Source organism: Salmo salar, chromosome ssa05 (genome assembly GCF_905237065.1).
Source record: "Salmo salar chromosome ssa05, Ssal_v3.1, whole genome shotgun sequence".
Classification (NCBI taxonomy): domain Eukaryota; kingdom Metazoa; phylum Chordata; class Actinopteri; order Salmoniformes; family Salmonidae; genus Salmo; species Salmo salar.
Genome location: NC_059446.1, coordinates 76396117 through 76409078, shown reverse-complemented (window position 1 = coordinate 76409078; position 12962 = coordinate 76396117). Strand labels below are relative to the sequence as shown.

The following is a 12962-nucleotide window of genomic DNA, read 5'->3' as shown; positions in this document are numbered from 1 at the left end:
TCTCAGCTGTGTGATTGGTCACTGACTCTCCTCTCTGCTCTGTGATTGGTTACTAACAATCTTCTCAGCTGTGTGATTGGTCACTGACTCTCCTCTCTGCTCTGTGATTGGTTACTAACAATCTTCTCAGATGTGTGATTGGTCACTAACTCTCCTCTCTGCTGTATGATTGGTTAGTAACAATCTTCTCAGCTGAGTGATTGGTCATTAACTCTGTTCTCTGGTCTGTGATTGGTGTCCAGGAATGGCAGGACTACCGTCTGACGTGGGTCCCTGAGGAGTTTGATGGCATGGAGAAGGTCAGACTGCCTTCCAAACACATCTGGCTGCCCGACGTTGTGCTGTATAACAAGTGAGTTACACACACACACATCTGGCTGCCCGACGTTGTGCTGTATAACAAGTGAGTTACACACACACACATCTGTCTGCCCGACGTTGTGCTGTATAACAAGTGAGTTACACACACACACATCTGGCTGCCCGACGTTGTGCTGTATAACAAGTGAGTTACACACACACACATCTGTCTGCCTGACGTTGTGCTTTATAACAAGTGAGTTACACACACACACATCTGTCTGCCCGACGTTGTGCTGTATAACAAGTGAGTTACACACACACACATCTGTCTGCCCGACGTTGTGCTGTATAACAAGTGAGTTACACACACACACATCTGTCTGCCCGACGTTGTGCTGTATAACAAGTGAGTTACACACACACACATCTGTCTGCCCGACGTTGTGCTGTATAACAAGTGAGTTACACACACACACATCTGTCTGCCCGACGTTGTGCTGTATAACAAGTGAGTTACACACACACACATCTGTCTGCCCGACGTTGTGCTGTATAACAAGTGAGTTACACACACACACATCTGTCTGCCCGACGTTGTGCTGTATAACAAGTGAGTTACACACACACACATCTGTCTGCCCGACGTTGTGCTGTATAACAAGTGAGTTACACACACACACATCTGGCTGCCCGACGTTGTGCTGTATAACAAGTGAGTTACACACACACACATCTGTCTGCCCGACGTTGTGCTGTATAACAAGTGAGTTACACACACACACATCTGTCTGCCCGACGTTGTGCTTTATAACAAGTGAGTTACACACACACACATCTGTCTGCCCGACGTTGTGCTGTATAACAAGTGAGTTACACACACACACATCTGTCTGCCCGACGTTGTGCTGTTTAACAAGTGAGTTACACACACACACATCTGTCTGCCCGACGTTGTGCTGTATAACAAGTGAGTTACACACACACACACATCTGTCTGCCCGACGTTGTGCTGTATAACAAGTGAGTTACACACACACAATGTCATACTGTTTGAATCCACATATCACATTACAGTGGAGAAGGATCCAAACATTTTATAGACACAGATATCTGGACACTTATAGATACAGAAAGCACCTTCTTCTCCAAGCTAAGCTGTCCATGACCGCTGACACAGAGCAGTACCTTGGTAGCAGCTTTGCCTTTGTCCTCTGCAGGCCGGTAATCTGAAGGCCACATACTGTCAGCCGAAGTACATGGCCGAGACTCCCAAATATCAGCGCCACAAGTTTGCAGTGATAACCAAGGCTGTTGCGGCATGACACTATGGGCTAGTGCTCCAGCAACTGACTGCTCTACGTAGGAGTCAAAAGAGCAACCAACTTCCACACACACACACACACACACACACACACACACACACACACACACACACACACACACACACACACACACACACACACACACACACACACACACACACACACACACACAGTACAGCATTGTTTCTCAACTCCAGTCTTCTAGTCCCTATCTTATCGTTGTCTCTTAACCCTGTGTAAGCTATCTTATCAGTGAAAATGAACTGTCTGGCCTCGATCTCCTCTTTCTCTAATGCCGTCTTACATGACCACTCGCAACACATTAACACTGTCAGTCACAAACTAATGGGTTCCATTGATTTAATTCCTTACAAAGGGTAATCAATATCTTGATCTTCCTCCATTGCTCTATTTCTTTGTTCTCTACCTGAGGTATTTGACCTGTTCTCTACCTGAGGTATTTCACCTGTTCACTACCTGAGGTATTTCACCTGTTCTCTACCTGAGGTATTTGACCTGTTCTCTACCTGAGGCATTTGACCCGTTCCCTACCTGAGGGATTTGACCCGTTCCCTACCTGAGGCATTTGACCCGTTCCCTACCTGAGGCATTTGACCCGTTCCCTACCTGAGGCATTTGACCTGTTCTCTACCTGAGGCATTTGACCCGTTCTCTACCTGAGGCATTTGACCCGTTCTCTACCTGAGGGATTTGACCTGTTCTCTACCTGAGGTATTTGACCTGTTCCCAACCTGAGGCATTTGACCCGTTCTCTACCTGAGGTATTTGACCTGTTCTCTACCTGAGGGATTTGACCCGTTCTCTACCTGAGGGATTTGACCTGTTCTCTACCTGAGGGATTTGACCTGTTCTCTACCTGAGTTCTCTTGAGTTGTCCTAGCTGTGTCCAGGTTAAGGAAGGATGATGTTCACCTGAGCAGTGACCAGCATGTTTATATAAGGAGTGTGTGTGTTACTTTGCAGTCCTGATACGCATCACACCCTCATCTGTCTGTGTGTGTGTGTGTGTGTGTGTGTGTGAGAGAGATATCTTCTGTGGTCATCTTACCTGGCTGTCTGTAACAGTAGAATCTTACCTGTCCTGCCCCTGTCACCCAGTCCTGTCTGTGTGAGATGTGGCTGAGGCTGTGTGATAAAGGATCTGTAGTGAAACTGAAGGAAATGTAATGAGACACACAGACAGCTGAAGTTACATTTACCCCCATTTATAGGAGAAACTGTGTCTCGCTCATTCTGCTCATTTTAATCTGTATGTATTACTAATTTGTTTTCAAAGATGTGATAGATTTAAAAGGGCATGCATTTTATATACTGTATTTTAATATCGAAAATCCTTCCAATGGTCTGACGTTCTCTCTCTTTCCATCCCTCCTTCCTTAGTGCTGACGGTATGTACGAGGTCTCCTTCTACTCCAACGCGGTGGTCTCCCATGACGGCAGTATCTTCTGGCTGCCTCCAGCCATCTACAAGTCAGCCTGTAAGATCGAGGTCAAACACTTCCCCTTTGACCAGCAGAACTGCACCATGAGGTTCCGCTCCTGGACCTACGACCGCACAGAGATCGACCTGATCCTGAGGTCCGACGTGGCCAGCATGGACGACTTCACACCCAGCGGAGAGTGGGACATCATCGCCCTGCCGGGGCGCCGCAACGAGAACCCTGCCGACCCCACCTACGTAGACATCACCTATGACTTCATCATCCGCAGGAAACCTCTGTTCTATACCATCAACCTCATCATCCCCTGTGTCCTCATCACCTCTCTGGCCATCTTAGTGTTCTATCTGCCCTCTGACTGTGGAGAGAAGATGACCCTGTGTATCTCTGTCCTGCTGGCCCTCACTGTGTTCCTCCTGCTGATCTCTAAGATCGTCCCGCCCACCTCCCTGGATGTTCCTCTGGTCGGGAAGTACCTGATGTTCACCATGGTCCTGGTGACCTTCTCTATTGTCACCAGTGTGTGTGTTCTCAACGTGCACCACCGCTCGCCCACCACACACACCATGCCCCCCTGGGTCAAGCTGGTGTTCCTCAACAAATTGCCTGCACTGCTCTTCATGCGCCAGCCCCGGAACAGCTGCGAACGTCAGAAGCTGCGCCAGCGACGGAGGGGCCAGGAGCAGAGGGAGGGGGGCAGGGATGGGGGCTCCGCCGGGGGGCTGATGGTGGGCCTGGGGCTGGGGGGCGGAGGGGGTGGCACGGATAACAACGAACCCTGTACGTGTTACGTGAACCGGGCGTCGGTGAAACAGTTTGTAGGGGAGCTGGGAGGGGGAGGAGGGGGAGGGGGGTCGATGGAGGGGCTGAACGGGCTGAGGGAAGGCAGGGAGGGGGGGCAGGGGAACCGGCCCAGGGGGAAACAAGTAGGAGGGGGCCCAGCCCTGACCCAGGCCGTGCTAGGACAAGCCTGCCCTGGGTTGGAGGAGGCTGTCGACGGGGTCCGCTTCATCGCCAACCACATGAAGACTGAAGACGACGACCAGAGCGTGAGTAACGTAGAAATACACCATTTATTCACCATTCACTACAACTATATATCACATTATATATCTGATGTCTTGACCCTGTTCTGCCATACACATCATAGAATGTTACTTACACTTGGTCTAGAAGGCCATATATCTACAATTATTCACAGCAGATAGGCCTGTTTTGAGACGGTATTGTTTTGAACATTCGTTTTAGGACTGATGCCTAGCACTCCACTCAAAGCATTGTCAATAAGCGCTGATGAAGATTTAATTCAAAGTGCATTACAGTGGCTTGGAAACAATGACATTCAAAAGGAGGCAAATAATTATTAGGAAAACCTTTCGTCATCATTTTGATGTTGCCAGATTGACTTTAGATGCAGTATAACGTTAGCTAGCTAGCTAAGATTGAGGGGAGGCCACCAGATTTTAACTAGCTAACGTTAGCATTGCTAGCCAATGACTTTGCTAGCTAATGACTTCATTGCCGTCTGTTTGAAGTACATTTGATGACATGATAATGATGTCAAAGTTGTGTCCTACTAAATATTTGCCCACTTTAGCAATATAATCATATTTCCAGTCCACTATAGTGTAATTTAGACTGAACAGTCAATAGCCTCTGTTCAGAATGTCTGGGCTTATCAAGACTTTTGGGCACCACTATGGTGGAGGGCGGCTTGAGAACGTTCATAACAACGGCATGACGCGACTGAGTGACGGGGGTGCAACCTATGAATAGCTACCACCTACTGCTACATTCTAGGGAGAATAACTATGGGTGAATGGTTATGAATTCATGGGCTACACTTGTTCTGCTCTGAATATTCAACACAGTTTTAATCTTAGCTACTGTATGACATCAGCATTGTGAGTGAATAAAAGAGGGCTCTCCCTACGTAGGAGTAGAAAGAGAGGAGGATGAACGACAGAGGGGGGATTTTTCCTTCAGTGGGCAGGGATGCCTGAAGGCATGGAGAGGGAGGAAAGAACATCCTCCTGGAATGAGAGACCCTGACATAGTGAATTAACAGTCCTTGTAATTCTGTCCATCAGCGACACTCATCATCTCCATGGTTACCGTCGGTCTCCATGCCGACCACTTTTAAGACCGACCTGATCCTTCTTTCACTTCAGGTCCTCCCTCCTGTCCTCTTCAAGTCATCATCACCCCCTCCCCTCTCTCTCCTCCTCCCGCCGCTTCCCTGCAGTACTCATCCATCCCTTATTCCCCTACACCCGGTCTCTTTCTCTCTCCCCTCCCCTCTCCTCTCTTCTCCTCCCTCTCCTTCCCTGCAGTACTCATCCATCCCTTATTCCCCTATACCCAGTCTCTTTCTCTCTCCCCTCCCCTCTCTCCTCCTCCCTCTCCTTCCCTGCAGTACTCATCCATCCCTTATTCCCCTATATCCAGTCTCTTTCTCTCTCCCCTCCCCTCTCTCCTCCTCCCTCTCCTTCCCTGCAGTACTCATCCATCCCTTATTCCCCTATAACCAGTCTCTTTCTCTCTCCCCTCCCCTCCCTCCTCCTCCCTCTCCTTCTCTGCAGTACTCATCCATCCCTTATTCCCCTACACCCGGTCTCTCCTTTTCTCTCCCCTCTCCTCTCCTCTCTTCTCCTCCCTCCTCTCCTTCCCTGCAGTACTCATCCATCCCTTATTCCCCTACACCCGGTCTCTCTTTTTCTCTCCCCTCTCCTCTCTTCTCCTCCCTCCTCTCCTTCCCTGCAGTACTCATCCATCCCTTATTCCCCTATATCCGGTCTCTCTTTTTCTCTCCCCTCACCTCTCTTCTCCTCCTCCCCCTCTTTCAGTGTCAGAGCTCTGTGGTGGAATCCAGTCTTTACTCACATTAACCTTTCAACCCCTCCTCACCCCCCCCTTTAATAGGTGAGGGGGAGGGAAGGAGCGAGAAAGTGAGAGAGACAAGTGATAGAGAAAGAGGAGAAAAGAGAGCTGTGTATCCTTCATCTACTGGGCCTTCAGAAAGTATTCACCTCTTGACTTTTTCCACATTTTATTGTGTTGCAGCCTAAATTTATAATAATGTCAAAGTGGAATTATGTTTTACTAATTAATTACAAATGAAAAGATGAAATGTCTTGAGTCAATAAGTATTCAACATCTTTGTTATGGCAAGCCTAAACAAGTTCAGGAGTAAACATTTGCTTAACAAGTCACATAATAAGTTTCATGGACTCACTCTGTGTGCAATAATAGGGATTTTTGAATGACTACCTCATCTCTGTACCCCACACATACAATCATCTGTAAGTTCCGTCAGTTGAGCAGTGAATTTAAAACAGATTCAACCACAAACACCAGGGAGGTTTCCAAATACTTCACAAAGAAGGGTAGATGGGTAAAACAATATCCCTTTGAGCATGGTGAAGTTATTAATTACAATTTGGATGGTGTATCAATACACCCAGTCACTACAAAGATACAGGCGTCCTTCCCAACTCAGTTGCCAGAGAGGAAGGACACCTCTCAGGGATTTTACCATAAAGCCAATGATGACTTTAAAACAGTTAGAGAGTTTAATGGCTGTGATAGGAGTAAACTGAGGATGGATCAAAAACATTTTAGTTTCTCTACAATACTAACCCAGATAACAGAGTGAAAAGAAGGTAGCCTGTACAGAATACACATATTCTGAAACATGCATCCTGTTTGCAATAAGGCACTAAAGTAATATTTTTTTTGTCCTGAATACAAAGCGTTATGTTTGGGGCTAATCCGACATAACACATCAATGAGTACCACTCTTCATATTTTCAAGAATGATGGTGGCTGCATCATGTTATGGGTATGCTTGTCATCGGCAAGGAATAGGGAGTTTTTTAGGATAAAAAGAAATGGAATAGAGTTAAGCACAGGCTAAATCCTAGAGGTAAACCTGGTTCAGTCTGCTTTCCAACAGATACTGAGAGACAAATTCACCTTTCAGCAGGACAATAACCTAAAACCCAATGTCAAAAAATCTATGGCAAGACTTGAAAATGACCAACAACCAACTTGACAGAGCTTGAAGAATTTTTAAAAGAATAATGGGCAAATATTGTACAATCCAAGTGTACAAAGCTCTTAGAGACTTACACAGAAAGACTCACAGCTGTAATCGCTGCCAAAGGTGATTCTAACATGTACTGTATTGACTCAGGGGGAATACTGTAGTGAAACAGCAAGGAGCAGGTCTCGAACCCTCGACCTTCTAGCCCGAAGCATGCTCAAGCAGCAGAGTCGATATCTGCGCTTATAAACCCAGGGTCGTTACACTACTCCCTCCTTTGAAAGAGCGTGTCCTCGCACTAGCTTGTGACTGACTCTACATCTTATAGGAACTCGCTCACTGGCCAAGCACACGCACTGTCGTGGATGCAAGGTCTGATCACTTCTGACACCGATGTAATGAAACAGCAGGGGGCAGGCCTCGAACCCTCGACCTTCTAGCCCGAAGTCCAGCGCGCTGTGCCCCAAAAGCATGCTCGAGTGGCAGAGTCGATATCCGCGCTCATAAACCCAGGGTCGTTACACTGCTTATGTAAACAAGATACTGTATATTAGTGTTTTATTTTTCAGAGATTTTTTACAAATGTTAGAATTGTTCTTCCACTTTGACATTAGAGTATTTTGTGTAGATCGTTCACAAAAAATGACAATTAAATCAGTTTTAATCCTATCTTGTAACACAACAACAAATGGAAAAAGTCAAAGGGTGTGAATACTTTCTGTAAGCACTGTACTTATGTAAACCTCTGCCTACACCCTCTTCAGGTGAGCGAGGACTGGAAGTATGTTGCCATGGTGATCGACCGTCTCTTCCTGTGGATCTTTATAATTGTGTGTGTGTCCGGAACGGTCGGGATGTTCCTCCAGCCACTGTTCCAGAACTACACTGCCAAGACCATCACCAACACCAATGGCTGACCAACCAGGTGCCCAGCAGCATCGATGGACACCGCCCCGACCCAATCAGCACAGCAGGACAGGGGCAGGAGGGAGGGACCTGCCCAGCAGGGGAAGTGGGTTTTATTAAGTCTGTGGAACTAAATTGGACAGGAGCCACACCTGTTAACCTTTATAGCCTTTCTACTGAACTATTCTGAACTGAAGAACTAAACTTAACACCAACATCGTATTAAAGATAGTTCTTTTTCCAGAGGAGGGATAAATGGATGGACAACTCTTCCCTTTTTCCCAGAGGAAGGTGGAGTTATCCCTCTCCTCTCTCCCTCTGAGTGATAAGTGGCAGAAGCCAATCAGGGAGAGAGGACGATCTCTAAATTGTTTGACATCCTGTAGAACGCTACGCCAGCCAATCAATGCTCTTCATTCCAAGCTGACTGTGCAAGCTTACTGAGAGTATATCGTCACACCTTCAACGGGTACAGAACTTAATGCTTCAGTAACAGAATCTTGATTGGAAACTGTGTCAACCAATCAGAAAAATGTAAAGGCAAGTGGGGGGTTGTCAAGGTTAATAATTGTTTTTCCAAGCCACTTCTGTTAAGCCAACTGATAGTACAGTACAGTATATTTTACCATAGCATAGCAGTGTACCACAGTATAGCTTTGAGTATAATATTATTGTGATTTCTCTGTGTCTGTTCCTGATAGAAAGGTAGGGTGCAGTGGTTTGTTGTATGATTCTCTACGCTTTTAAACCAGAATGTGATATTAGCTGTACTACACAGCCTGCGACGTGCACGCTAACACTATATGTGTAGAAGAGACAGATCGTGAAGGAGAGAGATGAAAGAGAGAGAGGGATATTGACAGAGTTAGATGGAATGAGATGAAGTAGTTATGGTGAATCCCCAGACCGCCCCCTCGTCACTACCAACTCCCTCCGTTGTCACATGTTGCTGATGAAGCTCCCAGGGTGACTTCCAGAGAGTGACGACGGGGTCGACTTCGGGACCAGTCTCTGAATCAGACATAAACACATGCACCTGGTATATAATTAGACACGCCTCTCCATTTTTTACAATTCAATTGTGCAAACTTCAAACAGTGTCGGGATAGTACTTCACTCTGAAGCCTGCATCCATGCTGGCTAGGTCCAAGTGGCTATAGGAGGATCTAATTAGCCCCTACATAGTTTTCACTCCCTCAACTTTAGTACACTTGCGCAAAGGGCGGAGGCGCGTGTGAACGTGCAAATGGAGTGCCGAGGGGCCAGGCGAAGGGGGTGATTTGGGATTCAGCCTTAGAGAAAGATGAAGGTGTAGGATGTCTGTGTATACAGCTCTATTGGGATAATAGCAGCTTGTGCCATCGGGTACAGTTGGAAGGGGAGGAGTCTAGATTCAGTAAGTTCCTGGGAAACTGAGATTGGGTTGAGCCAAGATGGGGTAAATTCCCTCCTTTTACAGTTGAGCCATGATTGCACAAAATTGGGTGGTTGAATATAGAACTGACAGATGATATGTATTGTTGGAATAAGGATGTTTTCTCATGAAACATAAGCTATTGTGTGTTATGAATGTTTGCACAAATGTTAATTTCTGTCACTGTGAATCTCATTATCAGAGTACGACAGTCTCACTCTCTGTCCTCTCTTCCTTTCCTCCCTCTCTCCTCCCCTCCTTCCCCCTCCTGTCCTCCCCTCCTTCTCCCTCTCTCCTCTCCTCCTTGCCCCTCCTGTCCTCTCCTCCTTCCCCCACCTGTCCTCCCCTCCTTCCCCCTCCTGTCCTTCCCTCCTTCCCCCTCTCTCCTCTCCTCCTTCCCCCTCTCTCCTCTCTTCCTTCCCCCACCTGTCCTCCCCTCCTTCCCCCTCCTATCCTCCCCTCCTGTCCTTCCCTCCTTCCCCGCCTCTCCTCTCCTCCTTCCCCTCTCTCCTCTCCTCCTTCCCCCACCTGTCCTCCCTCCTTCCCCCTCCTATCCTCCCCTCCTGTCCTCCCTTCCTTCTCCCTCTCTCCTCTCCTCCTTCCACCTCCTGTCCTCCCCTCCTTCCCCCACCTGTCCTCCCTCTTCCCCCTCCTGTCCTCCCTCTCTCAGATTGTGTTGTGCTCTGTAGCTGACTCTCCCCAGTGTGTAACGGTGTGTAATGCTGTATTATTATTATTGTGAGAGCACACGCCACCTATAGTTATTACAGTAATGGGCCAGGTTCATTTACTTAATGTCCGAGTGTGTGTGTGTGTGTGTGTGTGTGTGTGTGTGTGTGTGTGTGTGTGTGTGTGTGTGTGTGTGTACTCATTGCCCACTGCATTATCATATCTGTCCGACGCAATGTGCAAGAGAGCTTACTTCCCTCTCTGTCTCACCTCTTCCCTCCATCCCCCCTCGTTCTCTCTCTCCCTGGACATCTGTAGTATAGATGTTGATTGAAATTAGGGTAATGACCAGCCCACCTACACACTGAAGCACCACCTTCCTTCCCTCAATCCTGCTCTCTTAGCCGCCTCCTTCCTTTCTACACTTTTTCCATCTCCTCCCCTCTTCTCTGTCCATCTCTGAACGACAGATTCCTCATGTTATGTTCCCTCTGTCAATCTCTCCATCCCTCTGTCCCTCCTCCCTCTGAATCTGGCTATAACAGGTCCTGGTGAGGTGGGATTTGGACACGCACACTCACACGCACACACACACACACACACACACACACACACACACACACACACACACACACACACACACACACACACACACACACACACACACACACACACACACACACACACCCAGCTAGCCAGCCAGCCAGCACAATATATCTCCAGCTGAGTGTTAACTGCCACCCTGAGTGATCCCCTTCCATGACCTTGCGTCACTCTGTGGGACAAAGGCTTTTCACAGTGGGGTAGTCCAGGACATCCCCAGGAGAACCTCAGGAGAACCCCAGGACTTCCCCAGGACATCCCCAGGAGAACCCCAGGAGAGGCCCAGGAGAACCCTAGGACATCCCCAGGAGAACCCCAGGACATCCCCAGGAGAACCCTAGGACTTCCCCAGGACATCCCCAGGAGAACCCCAGGACATCCCCAGGAGAGGCCCATGACATCCCCAGGAGAGGCCCAGGAGAACCCTAGGACATCCCCAGGAGAACCCCAGGACATCCCCAGGAGAACCCTAGGACATCCCCAGGAGAGGCCCAGGACATCCCCAGGACATCCCCAGGAGAACCCCAGGACATCCCCAGCAGAGGCCCAGGAGAACCCCAGGACATCCCCAGAAGAACCCCAGGAGAGGCCCAGGAGTGTGAAAAGCCTATCAGAGAGCAATGAAATCCTGTGGAGTGGAGTGGAGTCCTCTCTCCCTTTAGGACCTGGCTGTAGAGGTGTGACGCAAACAGAGTGCTGTCCATCCCCTCCCTCCTCCCCGTTTCTCCACCCCTCTCTTTTCTTCCTTCTCTCCCCATCATTCCCTTGTTCTCTCTCTCCTCTGACCTTTCTTCTTGTCTCTCTCTCCTCTGTGCCTCTCTCTTTGTCTCTGTCTGTTTCTCCATTCCCCACTCAGAGGAGAGCGTTGTCCTCCCATAACCGCTCACAGCTTTGTTCCTGTGCACACCTTAAACAGTCCAATAAAGGTTGTAGGTTCAGTTCAACATTCTGTTTCTATTGTATGGTCTTCTGACACACACACACACACACACACACACACACACACACACACACACACACACACACACACACACACACACACACACACACACACACACACACACACATTTGGAATGGTACTGGAATTACCCTGAGTTCACATAAAACACACAAAAGAAAACAACATTTCCTGTCTTTCTAATATTAATGCTGCTGAACCCCCCCCCCCCTGGCCCCCCTAACCTGATTCAAAGAGCTGTAGCTTTACAGTAAAACAAACTCTGTGGCCAGTAACCTGATTCAAAGAGCTGTAGCTTTATAGTAAATCAAACACTGTGGCCAGTAACCTGATTCAAAGATCTGTAGCTTTATAGTAAATCCAACACTGTGGCCAGTAACCTGATTCAAAGATCTGTAGCTTTATAGTAAATCAAACATTGTGGCCAGTAACCTGATTCAAAGAGCTGTAGCTATATAGTAAATCAAACATTATGGCCAGTAACCTGATTCAAAGAGCTGTAGCTTTACAGCAAAACAAACATTATGGCCAGTAACCTGATTCAAAGAGCTGTAGCTTTACAGCAAAACAAACATTATGGCCAGTAACCTGATTCAAAGACCTGTAGCTTTACAGCAAAACAAACATTATGGCCAGTAACCTGATTCAAAGTGCTGTAGCTTTACAGCAAAACAAACATTATGGCCAGTAACCTGATTCAAAGTGCTGTAGCTTTACAGTAAAACAAACATTATGTCCAGTAACCTGATTCAAAGTGCTGTAGCTTTACAGTAAAACAAACTCTGTGGCCAGTAACCTGATTCAAAGAGCTGTAGCTTTACAGCAAAACAAACATTATGGCCAGTAACCTGATTCAAAGTGCTGTAGCTTTACAGTAAAACAAACATTATGGCCAGTAACCTGATTCAAAGTGCTGTAGCTTTACAGTAAAACAAACACTGTGGCCAGTAACCTGATTCAAAGAGCTGTAGCGTTACAGTAAAATAAACTATTACTGTACTAACAGGCCTGTTTCAAGGTCATTTCAAGTTCTTCCTACTGCCAACCAACAGTTGAATGTGCACATTTACAGGATTATGTTGTTGTCTATGTGTTGTAGCACCATTTGGAATGTTTGATTCATGCATTCCTATCACATTACAATTCTGTACCACATCAGTGTTCATCGACAATGGAAATATTCCATAGTTGGTATAGACTACCAGCATCCCGGATATCTGTTTCCTGAGGGATTTTGTCTGTTCTGCTAATTCTAAAGGTTTAATATTCAGTAATGTTGGCT

The 12962-nt window shown here is 47.3% G+C and overlaps 1 protein-coding gene across 1 annotated transcript in view; it reads left to right on the top strand.

The window, feature by feature from the left end:
* The window catches only part of LOC123743175 (neuronal acetylcholine receptor subunit beta-2), a 44961-nt gene extending 36101 nt beyond the window's left edge, over nt 1-8860 (top strand). The window contains exons 4-6 of the mRNA XM_045718937.1: nt 243-352; nt 3027-4134; nt 7895-8860. Of these exons, the coding sequence (XP_045574893.1) occupies nt 243-352; nt 3027-4134; nt 7895-8047 (1371 nt within the window). The 3' untranslated portion in view covers nt 8048-8860. The remainder of the gene's footprint in view (nt 1-242; nt 353-3026; nt 4135-7894) is intronic.
* The last annotated feature ends 4102 nt before the right edge of the window (nt 8861-12962 follow it).